At 41.1% G+C, this 22,075-nt stretch overlaps 1 protein-coding gene across 2 annotated transcripts in view; it reads left to right on the top strand.

Moving 5' to 3' along the window:
* DPP10 (dipeptidyl peptidase like 10) overlaps window positions 1–22,075 on the top strand; it is an 876,126-nt gene that overhangs the window by 526,466 nt on the left and 327,585 nt on the right. For both annotated transcript variants that reach the window (XM_084642969.1, XM_084642968.1), the window contains exon 2: window positions 18,875–18,989. In XM_084642969.1, coding sequence (XP_084499095.1) covers window positions 18,875–18,989 — 115 coding nt within the window. The remainder of the gene's footprint in view (window positions 1–18,874; window positions 18,990–22,075) is intronic.

The following is a 22,075-nucleotide window of genomic DNA, read 5'->3' as shown; positions in this document are numbered from 1 at the left end:
GGCCTGTCCAAGGGGTAATATTTTGTACCTTGGGGAAGTTTTGACCTAAGCTGGTAAAGATAAGCTTAGGAGGTTTTTCATGCAGGTCCCCACATCTGTACCCTAGAGTTCAGAGTGGGGGAGGAACCTTGACAAGGGGTTTTAGTTGGGGGCTGAAGGTGACGGCTAGTGGCGTTCTGTTATTTTCTTTGTTAGGCCTGTCCTGTAGTAGGTAACTTCTGGGAACTCTTCTGGCTCTATCAATCTGTTTCTTTACTTCTGCAGGTGGGTATTGTAGTTGTAAGAAAGCTTGACAGAGATCTTGTAGGTGTTTGTCTCTGTCTGAGGGGTTGGAGCAAATGCGGTTGTATCGCAGAGCTTGGCTGTAGACGATGGATCGTGTGGTGTGGTCAGGGTGAAAGCTGGAGGCATGCAGGTAGGAATAGCGGTCAGTAGGTTTCCGGTATAGGGTGGTGTTTATGTGACCATTGTTTATTAGCACTGTAGTGTCCAGGAAGTGGATCTCTTGTGTGGACTGGACCAGGCTGAGGTTGGTGGTGGGATGGAAATTGTTGAAATCATGGTGGAATTCCTCAAGGGCTTCTTTTCCATGGGTCCAGATGATGGAGATGTCATCAATATAGCGCAAGTAGAGTAGGGGCTTTAGGGGACGAGAGCTGAGGAAGCGTTGTTCTAAATCAGCCATAAAAATGTTGGCATACTGTGGGGCCATGCGGGTACCCATAGCAGTGCCGCTGATCTGAAGGTATACATTGTCCCCAAATGTGAAGTAGTTATGGGTAAGGACAAAGTCACAAAGTTCAGCCACCAGGTTAGCCGTGACATTATCGGAGATAGTGTTCTTGACGGCTTGTAGTCCATCTTTGTGTGGAATGTTGGTGTAGAGGGCTTCTACATCCATAGTGGCCAGGATGGTGTTATCAGGAAGATCACTGATGGATTGAAGTTTCCTCAGGAAGTCAGTGGTGTCTCGAAGGTAGCTGGGAGTGCTGGTAGCGTAGGGCCTGAGGAGGGAGTCTACATAGCCAGACAATCCTGCTGTCAGGGTGCCAATGCCTGAGATGATGGGGCGCCCAGGATTTCCAGGTTTATGGATCTTGGGTAGTAGATAGAATATCCCAGGTCGGGGTTCCAGGGGTGTGTCTGTGCGGATTTGATCTTGTGCTTTTTCAGGAAGTTTCTTGAGCAAATGCTGTAGTTTCTTTTGGTAACTCTCAGTGGGATCAGAGGGTAATGGCTTGTAGAAACTCGTGTTGGAGAGCTGCCGAGCAGCCTCTTGTTCATATTCCGACCTATTCATGATGACAACAGCACCTCCTTTGTCAGCCTTTTTGATTATGATGTCAGAGTTGTTTCTGAGGCTGTGGATGGCATTGCGTTCCGCATGGCTGAGGTTATGGGGCAAGTGATGCTGCTTTTCCACAATTTCAGCCCGTGTACGTCGGCGGAAGCACTCTATGTAGAAGTCCAGTCTGCTGTTTCGACCTTCAGGAGGAGTCCACCTAGAATCCCTCTTTCTGTAGTGTTGGTAGGGAGACCTCTGTGGATTAGTATGCTGTTCAGAGGTATTTTGGAAATATTCCTTGAGTCGGAGACGTCGAAAATAGGATTCTAGGTCAGTATGCTGTATATTTTAGACAAAATAACCATTCCAGGAACAATTCCCCTCTGGGTCTTTGCAATATCCCCCTCCCCAGAATCTGTCCCACACGTGTGCTGAATATATTCCCCAGCAGACATTCTATCTTGAGATGGTAACAAACAACTGGCCCAGTGACCTTCTCCCCTGCCCCACCCTGACTGGCGCTCTCACTGACTTGCCAAAGACTCTGATGCTCTTAACAGCCTTCCTACCTAAATCCTATTTGCCGGTGCTCCTATTTTGCAAGACTGCACTGGGTGCAGAGCTTGCCAGTCACTGTCAATCCTACCTGTTTTCACCTCCCCTCCCCAGGAACTGTTCCCCTCCAGGACTTTGCAATGGCAATGCCAGACAACTTTAAAAATTGGGGCTCGATGTGGGATGTCCTTCACAATGTGGGGCAGTTGAGAGGTATGCATGCCACAGAGACTCCCTGTGTGACCTAGAAGTCTTTTAACCTCTGAATTTCAGATCCCTATATGTAAATGGGTATTATTATACTTCCTTTCTCCCATAGTTTGAGAGTCTTGTCTATTTCCGTAGTCACTAGAATGAAGAGCTTACAATCTTTACTATGTGTATGCACAGTACCTAATACAAAGGCGCTCCACTGTTGGGGCCTCTAGGTGCTACTGTAATATAAATAAGAGGATTAATAGTTTGAAATGTTGTGATCAGGAAAAGCACTATATAAAGGCTAAATGTTATTGAAGCATCTTGTGTCTAAATTGCCTTTTTATTTGAAAGTGTCTCCTGCAAGTTCTGACAATAGCTGGAAAGCCATTGACTGATATTTCAAAAATATCCTTGAAAAATTGATTAAGCAGTCTGAGAATTCCTGATACACTACAATTGCTCTTGAAAACTTTTGGAAAATGTACTATTATTTAAAGTGCTTAATTCAACTTTCTTCTTAATTGCATGTTGTCTCTAATTAGTGTGTTCCACTTTAGGCGTGAAGAGCTGTAATTAAGAAAAAAATAGTCTCTCCTAATCAGTCTGTCACTTTATCAAATTCTAGCACAGTCATTCCACTGTTAGATACGTTAATAGTATCTAGCTCTGCCCTGTCCTGGTTGGAGTCAAATATAGCAATTACAATTAAGCATCTTCCAAATTTAATTTTAGAACTAGGTTTCTGGATTCCCTGGTATCATAAGTCACTTCAGCCCGCACGTGTTTCTCTAGCAGCTGCAAGTGATTGTGAATCAGAATTACCTGAGGGTCTGTTGCCCTGTAAGTCCCCACAGGTGATTTAGGGCCTAAAGATGTAGATAGATGCCTAGTGCAATTTTCAGACATGGGAGTTAGCCACCTCACTTGCTTGGGCACCTTTGAATATCACACTGGTTGCCTAGCTGCATCTTCTGATGCCTAAATACCTTTGAAAATCTGGCTCAAACCACTATTATTCAAACCACGTCTGAACATACTGATTATTCTAAGTCCTCAAAGCAGGACTGGGTATCACAGGGGAACATGCTTTGACATGGATAGATCGATCTAAATTTTAAGCATAGACCAGGGCTCAACTAAGTTCAGTTCAGCTAAGATAGGACTTGGTTCATATGAGAGAGCACAAACATAGAGAAATAAAATTATGAAAAGAAAGAGTCCCCCTAATCCAAATTCTGACAATGTACTTTTGCTAGCAGCATAATGGCTCCTTTTAAAAATGCTTTCTATCCATACAGTTGAGAGAGAATCACGGACTTGTGTGATACTGACACTTCACAATGACTCTGAAAGAAAACTCTGCTATTCCGATGAATAGAGACATTGACCAGGGGAAGTAATTGTGAGACCATAATCATTCAGACAAGAACTAGCACAAAAGAGTCCTTAAAAGCTGCGAATCACGAAGGCAGCATGATGTGTGAAACTTATGGGTACTTACGCAAATGGATTATAACTATACCATACCACTTCATAAATACATTTTTTTATTCCCCATTGCTATCTAGGCCATGGAATTACTCAAAAACAGCCAGGGAGCTACAAATACCATCCTTTTTTTCAGTTTTTAAGTTGTTGTTATATTCATTTTCCTGCATGTACAGCACCGCAAAATCAGTGAAGGTAATATTTAATACCAATTACAGGACAGGCTGTATTGTGAGAAGCTCCACGTAAGACTAAAGCCTTTTATTAAAAGTATACCAGACATATCTTTTGCAACTCCAAAACAACAGCAGGAGTATACCTGTCTTTTGAAGTTTATCACCTTTCTACATGTTTATGGGCTGCAAATGGCAATGTTTAACAAAGTAGATACTTGAAGTGTTAGTGTCATGACTACATTGAAGCTAAAGTCACACTCCTTCTTGCTGGCAAAGCAAAGTACACTTCCCTCTGCCAGCCTGGCCAACTCTATCCCAGAAACATTTGCACTGAGTGAAGATAGTGATGGGGGTAAAAGTTGGGAAACTGAGTCACCAGTCCACCCAATTTAGCCTTAATAAATTTTGCTTTTATTTATACAATTTCAGATAGAATTATTGCCCATTATAGTGACTGGACATATATTTATGCCAGACAAATAATAAGACAAGACCGAAGTGGTAAGTGGGTCCAAGTTACCACATTCTGGGATACCGCTCAGATGTTCTTCCATCTTCCATGATTGCTGCCGCCACGTTTGACCCCTTGGTCTGGTCCTTCAGTATTGTTTTTCAGTTTCTGGTCTGGTGTTTCTCCAGTTTAAGCCCCCATGTTCACTAAGGTCTTTTTTACATTTCTACAGTATGGCTTACTTAATTTTTGTCCAGTTGGCTTTTAGCACATCAACCCTTTGGATTTTAGATAACCCGTACTGTACACTCAGTTATCTAATGTCTCTGTTTTTTCTGCTGGATTTGCAGTTTCTGGGTCATGTAATCTTATGTCACCTTACCCTGGGTCTTCCCAGATTTTTTTTTTTAAATTTATCATTGCATATTTATGTTTCTCTTACTTCTTCCAACCCAAACAGGTTACCTTTGTTCTGTCAGCAATAACATTCTTTTAAACAAATCAGCAATCCTATGTAAAGGAAGAATTGGCTAAACCAGACTTATTCCAGCAAAGCTGTGACCTAAGTGTTATGTCATCTGGGCTCATTCAGTATCCATAATTACAAATAATTAAAAGTATAACTAACAAAGATTTTAATTGTACCATTTATCAAATCCTTCATTTTATATTTCAGTGTTATAAGTCAGTAAATATTGCTCTGTGCTACCCTCAATGTGTTAGAAGGTGTGGGGAGTTATGGAAAAAATGATGATTCTTCAGTGCCAATATTTCTTCTTTAAACTTGGGTTTTTCATTCAAAGTCCAGTTTTGTTTGTAAATGGTTAGAGAGAAATGGCATTAGAAATTTTCCTGTGAATGCATTTTGAGGGGTGTCTCAATTTTAGTTGTTTTTAATGATATCTATTATTAATATATTATTATTTTATTATTTATTATGGTTCTGCTGCATGCTTTCACTCACGATTTCTCTCCAGGTGGTGAAGAGGGAACAGTATTTCTATATTTTCATTGAAAGCTTCATAAGATGATGCACCATTGTGAGAGGCTGCAATGAAATGTTTGGAATCGCCATGTACCCTTCTGCCCAGGCTAAGCCTCTTCTTACACAGTACCCACCACTTTTCCGTGAAGCATCCCCATCAAAGGAAGGGGGAAGTCAACATGTACTGCTGTAACGTCCCACTGATGGATCTTCTGCTTGGAGGGACCCTTAGTCAAGAGTTTGCATCAGTGCATGTAGACATTTTTGTATCACTGAATACTACAGCACTGTGTAAACTCAACTCAAACTGCAAAAGCCTAACTTTGACTTTGAGTAGCATCCACAAACCAGCAAAAGTTATCTTAATCTGTGAATTTTCTGTACTTGGTGAGCCAAAAACTTTAAGAAGAAACTGCTTTAGATCAATTTTAGGTTCATGGAGTTTATACGGAGCAAGTCAAATAGTGGAAACCACATGGTAACTCTCCTATATATTGGATTAGTTTAGCCCATACCACATTACCAGGAAAGTTCAGAGCACCTCATCAAAATCCATTTTCACTTGTTTTCCAAGGGAGACGTACCTCTTTTTAGTTAAGAAGCCTGTGTCAGCTGAAAAAGTTGGGCAGAGGTGCAGGGACCGAAAACCTTCTGTCCAGTAAATCAAGGGAAGTGATTATTCCCCTCTATTTGGCACTGGTGAGGCCACATCTGGAGTATTGCATCCAGTTTTGGGCCCCCCACTACAGAAAGGATGTGGACAAATTGAAGAGAGTCCAGGGGAGGGCAATGAAAATGATTAGGGGGCTCGGGCACATGACTTATGAGGAGGGGCTGAGGGAACCGGGTTTATTTATTCTGCAGAAGAGAAGAGTGAGGGGGGATTTGATAGCAGACTTCAACTACCTGAAGTGGGGGTTCCAAAGAGGATGGAGCGTGGCTGTTCTCCGTGGTGGCAGATGACAGAACAAGGACCGATGGTGTCAAGTTGCAGTGTGGGAGGTCTAGGTTGGATATTAGGATAAACTATTTTACTAGGAGGGTGGTGAAGCACTGGAATAGGTTACGTAAGGCGGTGGTGAATTCTCCATCTTCAGAGGTTTTTAAGGTCCAGCTTGACAAAGCCCTGGCTGGGATGATTTATTTGGCGTTGGTCCTGCTTTAAGCAGGGGATTGGACTAGATGACCTCCTGAGGTCTCTTCCTACCCTAATCTTCTATGATTCTATGATATGCAACTCAAACTGCAGACATTTGAGATTGTTGTGAAACGTATAAATCCAGCGCTGTTGATATCATCCAGGCAGATGATATTCTGATCTTTAGAGAAACAAGGTGGGTGGGTTAATATATTTTAATAGATCAACTTCTATTGTTGAGATACAAGCTTTTGAGCTTATGCTCTACTTCAGCTTTGTGTTAGCTTGAAAGCTTGTCTTTCTCGCCAAGTTGGACCAATAAAAGATATTACCTGATATACCTTGTCTTTCTAATATCCTGGGATCGATGTGGCTACAACAACACTGTATACAATTTTGGTCTTTATTACTTTAGGGCTAGATCCAAAAAGGTGAGTTGGACTGAGAGGTTCAACAGCTAACGTTTAGGTATCCTGCCATGCAGTGGAATACACACCAGTCCCAAGTTAGGCTCCCAATGCAGTACATGAGGAGAATTAGGTGCCTAAGAACGGGATTCACAAAAGCCAGTATGCTGAGCAGGGAGTCACCTCAGGTATTCAGTAGAAAATGTTGAGGGGAGGGGTGTTGCCTAAGCCCCATCCATCAGAGGGAGTTAAGTCCCTAACTCTGGACTGCACAAAGATGCCTGACTTGTCTCAGGATTCACTGAGACGTCAGATTCCTGACTCGTCTCAGCCATGAACTCTCTCTGGAGTTAGGTGTCCAAGTCAGATCAGTCAGTCCTTTAATGCAAAAAAATAAACCCTAAGATGGTCCCCTCTCCCCTTATATCCATAGCCATGACTGGTGGGTGGAGCCCCAGTTTGGGGAGGCTAAACCCTATCTCCCCCTTCTGTCTTCCTCCCTCCTGCGGCCCGAGGAGCCCTGGACCAGCCGAAGCCCTGAGCCTCCCCCCAACCTACTTAGAGGAGCCGCAGGCTGGCCGGAGTTCCCGAAGCCATGCCTCCCCTCCGTAGATCCCAAGCTGCCCTGCAAAAATTCAAAAGCTCTTCTCTTCTTCTCTCTTCCGGAAGAAGAACCTGAGCTTTTACTATGCCCCAAGCAGGTTCCGGGCCAGTTGAGGAGGCAGTATGTGTTATTTATCACCCTAGGGAGTCCTGGGAGATTACTAATGAATCCAGGAAGCTGAATAGCACATACTCTCTCCTCAGCTGCCCCGGAACCTACATAGGGCATAATAAAAAGTAAAAATTTTCCCTGAGCAAACCACCAAACGCACAACTGGGGTCCCACAGCAGCACCTGAGCTAGGGGAGGCTGAGCCTCCCCTGGCCTATTATACCCGCTGCCCATATCTATAGCCCAATAATTAAATCACTCACTGAGGGCAAGGGAAACCCACGTGCAGATCCCCGCTCTGCCTGACTGGGAGCAGGGACTTGAACCCAGTTCTCAGACTGTCTAGTTAAATGCTCTAAATGCCAGGCTATAGTGTATTCTTTCTCAGTGTTTCCTGTTGGAGCTGTTCATCTTTGTATAAAATATTAAATAGTCATTGGGCCAGAGGGTGTGTGACTCTCTAGCCCGGTGATTAGAGCATTCACCTGGAAGATCCAGGTTCCAGCTCCCTGCTCCTATAAGCAATTAAATATTTTATACAAAGGGGAAGTGAGTGAGATAGGTGGGGAATGCCTAGTCTGAGGATCTGCTGAGCTGCTTGGCAGTGTCAGGACTTTGCTTTGTGCATGCGCACCAGCAGAAATGTAGATACCTCGGCAATTTAGGCAGTATCCTGGAGTTTTTATATATTTGGACATAGGCACCTAAAGTTAGTTCCCTTTGTGGAACTAACCCTTAGTTTCCTGTCCTTTGTTATGATCAGATCCTATTGTTGGTTTCAAGACTGTGTGTAGTCATTACAGGGAAAGGGGGAAGTCAGAACATTAAAAGTTACTGATAATTCTAAGAAGATGATGAAAAATTCAGTTTTCTAATAAGATTTACCAAACCAAGTTACTACACTAACTCAGCATGTTAGAGCAATGCTATTGTTTCAGTATCCTGCCCAGTTTTATACATGCTTGCAAAAGAAGTTATGCCTTAAAGGCTTTCATGCACATTGATTAACAATAAAAATGGTGTAACTTAGAAGCCTTTAAAAAGAAAGCTGTGAATTGTTTCTGGTTGTGTTAATTACAAGAGAGATTGTGAGTTTATACAACTAAATAATTGCTACAGATGTGTTTTTGAATAATGTTCTGTTAATCTAAAATTATTCTCTTTTCCTAACCCATGTATCCAATTCTACTTTAAAGAAAATGGGTTTCCTAAATTATGAACCCTTAAACTTTAAACTTCAGATGAACAAAGTATCTGTGTATGAATTGAATTTAAAGAGAATTCACTTCCTGTATCTGATACCACATAAACGTATTATTTCTATTGTGGTTTGACTCTGAGCTCCATCGTAATAATCATCTTGATGGAAGATTTAGGCTGTCTCTAAAGCATAGTACGTTACAGAGATATCCTTGTAGTACTTTGGGTGGGAAGTCCAGAGTAAGGAGGAAGAGGGAGAAAAGGTCTCATATTTATTATTTTTCTACCTGTACTGGGTGTACAAAGTCACACTAGATGATAAATATCTGGAACATTATTTAACATTACTCTAGGTCTTGGTGGAGATCAGAAACATCTGGAGCATTATTGAATGTTGAGTGTAATAAAGTTGCAAAGAGGTAATGTAGAATGCTGCCAGTTGTGCCATTCTACAGGATTACAATACATAGACAAAGACAGCTTTATAGTCCGATCAGGGCCAGAGAGAGCCAGAAATTACATATGGCTCGAAAAAAAAAATGCCAAGAATAAACTAAGCTTCCTTGCTGGAAGAAAGCCAGATGTATTTTCTGAGCTGTACTGGCAAAGGCCAACATTGTTAAATACCAAAGAAAGTAACTGCAACAGAAGGCAGTGGCTGGTGAAACTGGTTTGAGAGATTGAGGCTCATTATATAGGTATCATGGACCTACATCCCCGCTGCATAGCAAATGTTTTATACTGTACTGTCAGCGTGCAAAGCAGCCCAAGAGCCAGCATAGCAATCCACAGGAGGATTAGCCAGTGTGTTTCTTCTAGACCTTAAAATATATGGATCTGTGAATCACTCTGCCACCAGAGGTTTTCCATTATGCCATTCCCTGTGGCTAGCATAGGGGGCAAAACCATTGTGTCTCTGAGACCTCTAGTGATTGCTGTCCAGAGTAATGAGCACATCCCTACCTCCTGAATTGTACTGTTTGCTCCTCAGTCATAGTCCAGGCTCCAGTCTGGAGAGCTTGCAAACATGTGATGTTTGCCTAGAGAAGTCTTCTCTTTAATGTAACTGCTTTTCAATAATGTCTACATACATTTCTTTCAGAACTTCTAAGAAAAAAATAGTTATTTAAAAATAATACCAAAGTAGTGGGTAAATAGTCTATACAGCATCCCATGGGTTTGCGGCCAACTCCATCCTAAATTCTGCGTCCTTGAGACCACCTTGGTACCTTTTCTGGTCATGAGACCATGCTGCTTACAGACCACAAGGGCCTGGAATTTACAACACAGAATGTCTGGACCAGACCTCCAAAATGCATTCAGAGTAGAGATGAGTGGCTAACCTCTAGGGAAGTAAGCAAGGTGTATAATATAGATAATTCTTTTAAGATGCTGAACATGAAATTTTTATAAACATTCCTGACCAGGGCTAAAAGGATTTGGATGTGGTCCTTCAATCAATGCTCCATCAATCAATAAACTGTGATTGGAAAGAACCTAAATTTGGAAAGCAGCCCTGTACAAGAAAGCCATAAAGCCCCAGCATCTTTGGGTACATCTACCCAGGGATAACAGACCCATGGCTGGACAAGTTCAGCTGTCTTGATTTTACGGGGCTAAAAAATGCTGTATAGATTCTTGCAGGGTCCTGAAGTTTGGGCTCCAGCCTGAGCCCGAATGTCTATACAGCAACTTTTCAGTCCGGAGGCTGAGCCCCATGAGCCCAAGTCAGCTGACCTGGGGCATCTGTGGAATTTTTCTCGCTGCGTAGAAGTAAGCTTTATTCCTATCCTCCTCTTGTATTTTTGGGATAACCTTTATATCACTTTCCCTCTGAAATACCATCCATAAGATATTTTCACTGCGGTCTTACAAGGTCTTATTTATAGGAGAATGGGACTTAGCCTAGAGGGACGCTGAAGCCCTGGGCTGACTCGTGTTCTTTCTGCAGTCTGAACATGGCACCCTTGTGTCATGTCCTGTCTCGACAAGTTTTAATTTTAGAAGCTTTTATTTTTTGTAGGATCACATAGCTCTGAAGGTAACCTACACGAGTTGATGCAAACAAAACCACCAAGCACCAGGATACGATTCCTGCATATGAACCTAAAAAGGGTACATCCACAAGGTGCTGCTTTTCCTTATCCCTCATGAGACACTTACTGAGAAACTGCTGTGCTGCCATGTAATAGCTGTTTTCATGAAGCCCGTCTGACAGCAAGTTATGCCCTTTCTCCTTAGGACTCCGTTAAATTAAATGCAGACATTGACACAGCAGAAAGTTATGGATTTGGCTTTTTCATTTAACTGAGCTATTTATCAGGAAACTTCACTGGCTAGTAGAGCCATTTGAGGCCGTATCTGTTTGTTCCTCTCATAGGATTGGTCCAATCTACCCTCATCCCACCTTTTCGCAAGCCTTTACCTTGAACTTGTGGACAAATATTATCTTTCTATAGTCACAGAACTCATTTTTTAAAGAAAAACATTTCCTGGTTTAATTTATATCTATGCAGTATCTGCAGTTCACCAGCTCAGGGCCTAAAACTTACTCAAAGTCAATTTTTTTCTTTTAAATATTCTGCCTCATCTGATGCTCTGGAGAGAGGGGAAGAGTAGCTGTCAGTCCCAAAAGCCTGTTATTCCTCACATCTATGATATTTGTTTCCCCTGAGCCTGCTTACTGAAGTCCAGAGCACCACCTCTACTGGGTATCCTCTGCTGCATGGAAATACTGCAGCTGAGACTAGATATTGTATAGGGATGGGAACTTCCTTAGTGATACCAAGAAATAATAAATATTGTTGCAAATCTTGTAGAGGCAAAACCAGGCTGATGTCAGGTTTAGGATCTCGGCTAAATCTCCTTTAATTTATAATTACACATATGCCACTCACGGATATTAACAAAGTTCGACATATAACTGTTAGCACAATTTGGCCCTCAGCATACTGGACAGAAAGGTGGCTGAAAACAGTAGGGTTTTCAGTGGTTGGTGCACATTATTTTTTTAATTGGAAATTTTCCTCTTTGTAGCTGTGTTTTAATGGTGTTACTCAATTACATCCAAAGGTATACTATTAATGGATTGTATCTGGTGATAATGCAATTAAATGGATCATTGGGAGGAAAAAAGTCATTTAAAATAATGAGAATCTTTATGGTAGTGGTATGATTTAAGTGACCATTTTCTGATTTATTAGAGTTATACTGTGAAATCTATAATAGTGTTTTAAAACAGCCTTTTCAAAAGTTGATATTTTTCTTCACACTATTTTGGTATAAGAGCCTATCTAGAACCCTTGAAACCCCACCAGTCTATTCACTGTTTTTGTATGCCACTTAAGAGTTCCATGCATTTACCTAAGGAAACACTTTATAGTATCAGGGACTTTCATCCACTGACTCCCTCTTACGTTTCTCTCTCCACTGTGCATCATTTTACATCTCTCCAGCGTTGTCCTACCCAGACTAACATGACACTTTTTGACTTATGAATGAGACATGGTCTAAAAAATACTTAATTATCTCTTGTTTATGAACACTTTGAGATGAACTATGAAAAAAGCTTGTGAGGTTGTATATGGCTTTTTGCTGAATAATAATAATTTTTACTTTGTATCAAAACATTTTAGAGCCCAATCCTGGGAGGAGTTCCAAGGAAGTGCAATAGGCTAGCTGGTTAGATCTCATTTGGAGGATGAGGGCATATCCACTGTCCTGATTCGCCTCTCATTTATAATTTATAATATAGTATACAATTGTATTATAATATTATTATAGTTTATAATATATGGGGGGACTGGGGCCTAATTTTGAGACCAGAATAAACATGTATAAACACAGGAGGGAAAATGGTAGGGAGAACAAGGGAAACAGTGATACAAGACACAGTTGTGTGGTCTAGTTAGTGTGTTACATGCTAATTCCAATTTAATTACAAGTAAGAATAAATGATAGACTCCTTGCATTTGGAATGCACAACCCACATTGTCTATCTGTCTGAGGTTGCGGGAACAGTGCTGGGGTTCTCCAGCCAGTACTGCTTGTTCCCTATTGTGCTAGTTGGTGCTTCTGCCTTTTACTGCTCTCAGGAAGGCCTTTGGTAGGCCATTGACTTCAGTGGAGTTACTCCTGCGCTATAGTGGCATGGAAAAAGCATCAGGTCTCTCATCTCTACATTTCTTTATATTGGTCTTTCTCTTTAAATACTGTCTTGCCTGAGAGTATTTAAAATGTTTCCTTTTTGTTATGCAACAATATTTGTTTCAACAAAGAAAGATGCTCGGAACACCATAATCTTTCTCGCCAAACAGTGTTTATAGCCCTACGTACAAAGAACTATGATAATGATTTCTAGCATCTGTTTGTTAAAGTCATTTCCTCAAAGTAGTGATATGCACAATTCACTGGGGATGACGACTCTTCTTTTTTTCCTTAGCATACATATTTTAATGGATGGTCACTTTCTTAAACAGCTATTAAGTTCCATTATCTGATGGCTGAACAAAGGTTGTATTACTTGCTTTTTATAATGACTTCCAGAAGAAAGGTCCAATAACTGGGGCCCTTATTCATGAGAATTGTCCCACTATAATCAGCATGATTTTCACATAAGCAAGAGCAATAGGATTGGGCCCCAATTTATTTCTAGAACATGATAATATTTTATATAGTATTACAAAAGGGGCTGATTGTTGGGGTAGCCTCCGAGACCTCTTCAACTCAGGTCCCCAAGAACTCAGTTCAACTCTGGTCTCATCACTCAGGTTCCTTTAATGGAATTTAATGTAATAACCCAAATTTCTGCACCCTCCCCAGAGGTGGTGGTGTGAAGCTAATGGTCCAGACTTTCCAATCAAGCCATGCACCTACAGTGGGGGCCAGGAGCAGCTTCCATATGTGTTTAACCAGTTGGGGTGAGTCAGAAGAAGCTGCAGAAAAAAAAGCTGTAGGCAGTTTGGCCTTGTGGATCTAGGTTGGTCCCTGGAAGACACTGAGTGAGCTGAGCCACCTCTTAACCCAGAGCAGAGATGCTGGGCCTAATTATTCTCCAAGAGTGGGTTGCTCTTGTGCTCTTTGTTTCTAGCCAGGCTTTAAAAATCTGGAGTCTAGTACATTTGTATCCTGATTCTGTCACTGATTTCTGCTGCGATTAGGAAAACTGATGTGCAAGACTCTGAAAATCTGCCACTATTTGGCAGTGAGGCAATGATAGCTAACCTTTTAAAGCATTGTGATTTGATATCAGGTTTGCTCAGTACAACTCTGTCTCTCCTAGTTCTTTCTGCTTGTTTAAGTGTGAAGATAATTTGTGTTTCTCCAAATTTTAAATTGCTTATATCTATTGGTGATGGTGGAGAAAAATGGTTTGTTATGCTGGAATTCAGTCTTAAGGATTCTGTCCACCAATATTGGACTCAGAGCCACATATCTGAATTTTTTTGTGGGGCATGAAGTGTGAGCTGTATGCAGTAAACACAGCAAAATGACACCTACATATTAGCAACTTTGAAGGGGTTAAACTGTGTACAACAGTGCAAAAAGTGGGATTAGCAGTCCTTATTACCACACAGGGGACCTGTGCTGGTCCATCTGTTCTGGACTGAACATTAATTGTTGGTGAAATGTCAGAAACTGAAAATGCTGAGGTCAAATTCCCATCTCATTTAATGTGTATGCAACTTGGTTTGAATTAAGTGAATTCACTGGGGATGGCGACTCTCTTTTTTTCTTAGCATACATATTTTATGTATTTTACATATTTCTCATTATATTCATAAAGTGAGAGTAAGATCTAGTCCAAATGTTTATATTAATAGCACAAAAAGTGACTGCTTGCCTATTGCTTTCCTCACAGTGCCCTTGCTCAGTGTTTCACAGTTGTTCAAGGCACATGTGCTAAACTGGAGTATTTAAACTGACTTCTTTCATAAGACAGGACGAGGGCAAGAAAAGGTCTTTAAATTTTTTCCGGTGCTAAACTGTGGAAAGGAAATTCCAAAAAAAATAAAAGGCAAAAATTGTGAAGGTTGGTTCAAGTAGTATGCTGTATTAATTGTTATAGGACAGAGAGAGAGTGATCTTCCTTGCATTACCTATAAATATGCTCACAGCCAACCATGTGCATTACGTTGGATCATGTCTGATGTATACGTGTGTCATAAATATAAAGGGAAGGGTAACAACCTTCCTGTATACAGTGCTATAAAATCCCTCCTGGCCAGAGGCACAAAATCCTTTTACCTGTAAACGGTTAAGAAGCTCAGGTAACCTGGCTGGCACCTGACCAAAAGGACCAATAAAGGGACAAGATACTTTCAAATCCGGGGGTGGGGGAGAAAGGGAGGTTTTGGTCTGTCTGTTCAGTATGCTTGCTGGACACAGATCAAGGAAGCAAGCAATCCAACTCCATTAGAATTAGTAAGTACTAGTAAGGGAATGTGTTAGCTTATTTTTGTTTTGGCTTATGATTTTCTCTGTGCTGAGAGGAAGGTGTATTCCTGGTTTTCTTTTTGTAACTTTAAAGTTTGGTCCAGAGGGAAATCCTCTGTGTTTTTGAATCTGATTGCCCTGTAAGATTATCTTCCATTCTAATTTTACAGAGGTGCTTCTTTTACCTTTTTTCTTTCTAATAAAGTTCTGTTTCTTTTAGAATCTGATCGGGGTTTTTTTTTTTTTAGTGTCCTAAAAAAACCCAAGGTTGGTCTGTGCTCATCTTGTTTATTCTCAAGCCTCCCCAGGAAAGGGGGTGTTGGGGCTTGGGGGGATATTAAGGGGGAGTAGGAACTCCAAGTGGTCCTTTGCCTGAGTTTGTCTAAATCACTTGATGGTGTCAGCGTTACCTAATCCAAGGTACAAGTGAGAATTTGTGCCTTGGGGAGTTTTTAACCAAAGCTGGTAGAAATAAGCTTAGGGGGTCTTTCATGCAGGTCCCCACGTCTGTACCCTAGAGTTCAGAGTGGAGAGGGAACCCTGACAACGTGTAACACACAAGTCAAAAGCATTGGGTGTTAGCCGACGGCCAAGGATGTTTGGTGAGGTGCCAGCTATGCCCGTTTATACCATCCGTGACTTTAACCACTAGGATGCACTGTCCCTTCGCGGCGGGCAGCCCGGGCTAGGCTGACGGATGCCCCAAGGTCCTAACCACCTGTGACTTTAACTGCTAGAGCTCAGAGCTCCTTCGCAGCGGGCAGTCAATACTGACTGAGAGGTGCCCCAATGGCAGCACTAAGAGCCTCTCCACACCCGTGACTTTAACTGCTAGAGCTCAGAGCTCCTTCGCAGCAGGCAGCCAGGATTGACTGACAGGTGCCCCAAGAGTTTGCCCCGTGGAGGCGGCACAACTCAACGCTAGGCTCTTAGTACTCTCACCTAATGGCCAGGCTTTAGAGCCAAAACGGCTGAGGTTCTTTAATTGTGTTGGCTGCTTTACAGTAAACCAGAGAAAACAAGTCAGGCTTATGCATAAATGGTTACCAAAATTTATTAAGCTAGATTCTAATCATGTGGTTACAAAATTGCTAGTGCCTACTTATTTAAATGTAGAGATGTTACACACACAAACAAGTTACAAAACTGAAGCCACAATCCCAAAGAAAGAAAACAAAGTATAGAGCTCTATTTCAAAATATGTGTACACTAAAGATAGGAGATCAGGTGTGGGTGCTTCTTACCCTCCTTGCATCTCTCAATTCCAGCGGTGCCAAGCCAGGATCGGTCACTCAATTCCGCGGAAAGACGAATAAGGGACAAGGCGTAGGGACCCTCTTAGCTGCAGAAGCCTTGGGAGGCTGTCACTTATCTGACCAGCAGATAGATAGTGAAAAGTACTCAAAAATCATGGTGCTGTAGATCCCCTACTTATACCTCTGTACTCCTTTATTCTCTTTCTCCTTTCTTATGCCAAATTGGGGCTGGTCTGTCGGGGTGACGCTAGCTTTCGCAAGAGTAGTTTACACTTGCAAGGGAGAGAAACAATAAGTTTCGACTACTGGACATTTCTTTTATCAGGGTAAATATTTTCCCACCTAGGATGTTGGTGTGTGTGCATCACGCTATTTAGTAGGGGCTAAGAGCCATGTCTGTCACAGGGCCTCTGCCTGCTGTGAGCTTAATCGTTGTATCTGTTCCCAGAGGCACATTGTAGCAGCACACCTGTGCTTTCACAGCTTCAAAGGCTGTGCTGGAATATATGTTAAGTGCCCTGTTCCGGCTTCCTCCTGTGTTTCCAGCAATGCTGGTCTGAGGGGGGGGTGGGGGGTGGGGGGCTGGCTGGCTGGCTACATTGGGTTAGGACTCTTATGGACCTCAGACATTTGGGATGAGCTTGTCTGACTTGTGGAAGTATAAGGAGGACAGTATATTTATGAGTATGAGGGAAAGAGAGAACGTGACTCCTTTGAGCGACTTCTCTTATTAAAAAAGAAAAGGAGAACTTGTGGCACCTTAGAGACTAAGTATCCAGCCTATTATTTACTGTCTCACCACTAAGGGAGTTCTCCTTTGGCTTGGGCAGTAAAGGCTTCTGCTTTTGGTGCTGAAAGACCCTTCTAAGATCCCATGATGCCCATGTGATTTGTTTGTATCAAAGAATGTGGATTGTCATAACACCTTTCTTGTCTCAGACGTTTGCAAACTTGTTCAGAAACAATCTTCTGCATGTGCAAAAAAAAATTAGTATTTATTTGAAGTTATAAATTACAGCAGGCTGCCTTTCTTTGCCCTGGGTGACTACCCCATTGGCTAAAACAAACAAAAGAATGCAAAAAGACTATCCATGAATAGAACCATGCCCATCCCTCAGCCTGCTCCTTCCTTAGTAGCCTGAGAAAAGACAGAGAGAAAAGATGGCTTTGCAACATGGCCAAAAGTTTAACAAATCTGGGCACTGGTGGGTCAGGGAGAGCAAATTCTAAAACCAAGGACCCCTCACCTCAGCAGTTTCCTTTCTTTTATTCCATGAATACTCCATCTCAAGTGGTTCTGCTGATCTCATCTATGACCATATGTCACAGAGAGAGACAATCTCTTAGGTGTCCAGGTCCCAAACCATTTAAGGCATTTATAATTTAAAACTGACACCTCAAGTTCTACTCAGAAGCTTACTGAAAGCCAATGAATATTATGGTGCACTGGTTTAATGTGCTCCCAAGGTGCAACTCAGTAAATAGATCACAGCATTCTGCACTTGCTTCAACTTTTAAATGCTCCCAAACTGTAATCCCTCATAGAGTGTATGATAGCAATCTAATCTTGAGGTGACAAAGGCATGGATAATTGTGATAAGGTCAATATCAGAGAGAAAAAGTCAGAACTTGTCTTGCCAGATGCAGATGGAGAAAGTGCTGTTTCATGTGGGGGAGGGAGAGACCAATACCAACCAGGTATCACCTTGATGTATTTTTCTATTCTGTAAGGCAATGATGGTGCAGTATGAAATCCTAGATGAAATAGAAACTATGCATTACTTCTGTTGACTAACTTAAAATCCCATTTGGCTAATGTTAACATGAGCTACACAGGTAACCAAAGGAGAATATATGATTACATGGAGTAGTAGTTACAGAAGCATTCATTTAATATTGTTACAAGCTACTGTTGATTATTACGAGTGACAGGAGAGCAGTTTGCAGATGAACTACTGTATAGAGGAAAAAGAACGAGGAGTACTTGTGGCACCTTAGAGACTAACAAATTTAGTCCAAGGTGCCAAAGGACTCCTCGTACTTTTTGCTGATACAGACTAACACAGCTACCACTCTGAAACCTGTATAGAGGAAGAAATGCTGTTCAGTTTAAGAAGGAATACTTTGATCCTTTGGCAGTTTTGTCAATGTTTTCCATTACAAATAAGAAGTTTAACATTATACATTAAAAGCTTGTGTATTTAAACCTTTTATGGTCCATACCACTTTAGGTAGAAATACAGTAAATTGCCACACTTTATTTCTGTAATTATCTTGTAAAAGTGCCAGTTGATATTGTCCTGAAGTTTATGTTCAGCACACGTTAACACCAGTCATATTTTGGACAGCTTGCATATGCTCAATTTGATTGTCTCTTAGGGAAATAAAATTGTTTAAAAATACATCTCTATTAAAAAGATCTAAAAATTATGTACTTTGAATAATTAAATGAACTACAGAGAGGAGAAGGTTGATAATCAGCTCACGTATAGTATGATTAGAACAATCTGCAGAATCATTTCTTGTATTCATACATTTTTCCAGGATTATATGTAATTATGAAACATTTTTTTTTAATCTCTGCAGGAGCTTGGAAGTAACAGCCCTCCGCAGAGGAACTGGAAGGGAATTGCAATTGCACTGCTGGTGATTCTAGTTGTATGTTCACTCATCACTTTGTCTGTCATTCTTTTAACCCCAGGTAATCTCTCTCTCTCTTTTTATATATATTCTTACTGAAGACATTTTGATTCATAATGTAATTTTCAAAATGACTTATAAGTATAACATTAACACTTGTCTTTGCTCATTTTAACTTCTGGCTGCTTGAATTTCAGTATCCAAAGTAGGCACAGAGTGACCTCTATGATGCACATTTGGACCTGCCATTATACATCCACTCAAAATCCCCATTGGCTTCCGTATATGTGAAATTAATTAAAGTCATGGGTGGTTGCCTCCTGGTGTATTTTCAGATCCCTGGGTATATATAGAAAACTTTGTTTAAAATGTGCTAATACTGAACATGAAATTTTTATATCCAGCCACATCAGTGTATATGTATCTCTCACTGTCATATACACACAATAAATCAGAGAGAACTGAAGGTATTTATTTAACAACTGATTTGCAAAAATAATATTAATATGCCTATTCAGCAAGTCTGGACAATGTAAGTTCCTACACATGGATGTTTTAGTTTTGCTGCAAGTTTTCTTTATTCTAATTTATCCAAGACATATTTTTAGTGGAAGTCCTTTTTCTGTTGGGATAGCAAACATTTAAACCAGGATAGAAGCCCAGATAGAAGGCAACATTGAACATGTTGCAAAGAAAAGAAAAAATTCATTGATTTCTCCCAATCAGACAGAGATTATTTAAAATAAGTGAACTGAGATGCATATATCAGTGGTAAATATTGGTCTGAAAATATTCTGTATTGGAAATGTTATTCATTTGGTTTGTATTTGAATGTGCTTTTTAAGTTCCATAGCCTTGGAATTTGCAAACCATTGATGAAGCTATATATTTTCCTGATTAATTTTCACTCAGTTGCATTTGTATATTTTTTGCATAATTATCTAGTATACTTTATGAATCAATAATTAGATGTTACAAATTCATTTGTATATTTTAGTATTTGCTGTTTAGGTTAATTTAGCATTAATTGAATCATCACACTGGAAAGCTTAGATATGATGGACCAAATTTAAGTTAGACTCCTAACAACCCTGTTAGTCTCCCTTAGCCTGTGGTTATGTTGATGTAATTTACACACTACGGAGCTGGCAGAAAGTGTAAACAGGCTGTGAAAAATTCCTATAACTCATAACCAAGGGACAAGTAGAAGTGCTATCTGGGCAAGTAAACGAGTCAGATTATCTGGCCACTGGAAAAGGGCTACGAAGTAAGCAAAGAATGGGCTGAATGATAGCAGGCACAGAAGCTTGGAGCTGCTTCTCAGTCAGGGAGGGGGCCAGATTGTCTGGGAAGGGAGCAAAGAGGACAAGGCTGCCACTTGTGAGGAAAGGTGGCTGAACAGAGCATGCCTGAGTGCTAGACTGTGCTGCTTTCCCTGTATTATGGAGATATCCACTATGTACACCCACGGCTGGGAGGTTCGTAGCCACCACTCTCAAGAGAAAACAAAGGGTAGTGGTGGTTGGTGACTCCCTTCTGAAGGGGGATCCATCTGTAGGCCTGAGCTGGCATCCCAGGAGATGTGGTGCCTGCCAGGGACCCATATCTGAGATGTTATGGAAGGATTACTGAGGATCATCTGCACCTCAGACTATTACCCCATTCTGCTCACTCATGTGGGCAATAATGATACTGAAAAAGATATGACTCTGAGCAGATCAGAAGGAGCACAGGACTCTTGGAGTGCGGGTGAAAGATTTGGGGGCACAGATGGTGTTCTCTTTGATCCTTCCAGTGAAGGGTAGGGGTTCCAGCAGAGAGAGACATATTCTGGAGGTAAATGCATGGCTCCACAAATATTGTTGCCAACAGGGCTTTGGTTGTCTTGACCATGAGATCCTGTTCCAAGTAGAGATGGGGTCCACTTTCAAGGAAGGGGAAAAGTATCTTCAGATACAGACTGGCAAACCTAGTAAGGTGGGCTTTAAACTACGTTTGATGGGGCAGAAGACAAATGCCAACAGATAAGTCCAAAACATGGAGACCTGGATGAAGGGTAGGAATCTGTGGGGGACATGGGAAATTGCAGTATGGACAAAGGAGAGACAAGGAGGAATATAGAGCAGAAATCTAATAATCATCTTAGAGGTCTGTATACTAGTGATTGGATGACTAATACAGTGAACATCTGTGTGAATGGGTTAGGATCTGAGGCTAAACTAGGAAAAGTTGGGCTAATCTAACCCCAGTTAGAGGGGAGCGGATTCTTCTGGGGATCAAGAAAGGTAAATTTGGGAGCATGTATGTCATGATATACCCAAAGCCACCCTAGTGACTGAAGTATATTTCTTTCTTTTCAAGGAGAGGATTTCTTGTTTGAGGGGATGGCAAAAGCTAGAAAGAATTATGCTGAAACTCAAAGCAATTAAAGTCAGTTTTGGCCCTTATGTTTGAAAACCTATTGTTAACAGTGGCAAATTTGAAGGAGTATTTCAAAGCCTTCAGAGGCAAAGATTTTTTTAAAAAAACCCTCTACAACATATGGACTAACACTATGTTATGTTGTTAGAATGTATGTCCCCCCTTACACTGGTCTTTGCCAACAGTTCAAGTCACACAAGTGAAAACCAGTATTGTTATGTCAGTTGCTATGATTTCCCTAAGAAACTTCCCAGTTTGGTGTAATTAACAGAATCTGCTCTGCAAGGATCTAGGATTGGAAAAAGAAGGATTTTATGCAGGTCAGGAATGAAGGACATAGAGAGCTTTGAGAGGAAGCTTGCATCACAACTGCTTGGTGTCTCGAGCCCGTGCTGTCCACACCTCATTTTCCGGAGCAAATAATTTATATTATTATTCTAATTATTTATTATTTTATAAAACTTTTAAAAACTAGTTAGGTAAACTGAGATTTTTGCTTATATGTGTTAAATACTGTAGTTGGATTAGTTGGTCTCAAGTGTCTCAAAGGCAACTGGGATGTCTAGCATTAGAAAAAAATAGACTACATCTTGTAAATCTAGAAACAGAAATAATCACTGGTCATTAGTACTTGTAGTTGGTCTAAATCTGCCTTAATAAAATGTAATCTTTTTGTAAAAATCTTCCTGTGAAATACACTTGATAGGAATTAGTATGTTTAGCGCA

The sequence above is a fragment of the Lepidochelys olivacea genome (assembly GCF_965140295.1).
Source record: "Lepidochelys olivacea isolate rLepOli2 genome assembly, chromosome: 11".
NCBI lineage: Eukaryota > Metazoa > Chordata > Testudines > Cheloniidae > Lepidochelys > Lepidochelys olivacea.
Note: the sequence above shows the minus strand (reverse complement) of the source record. Positions and strands in the feature narration are given on the sequence as shown.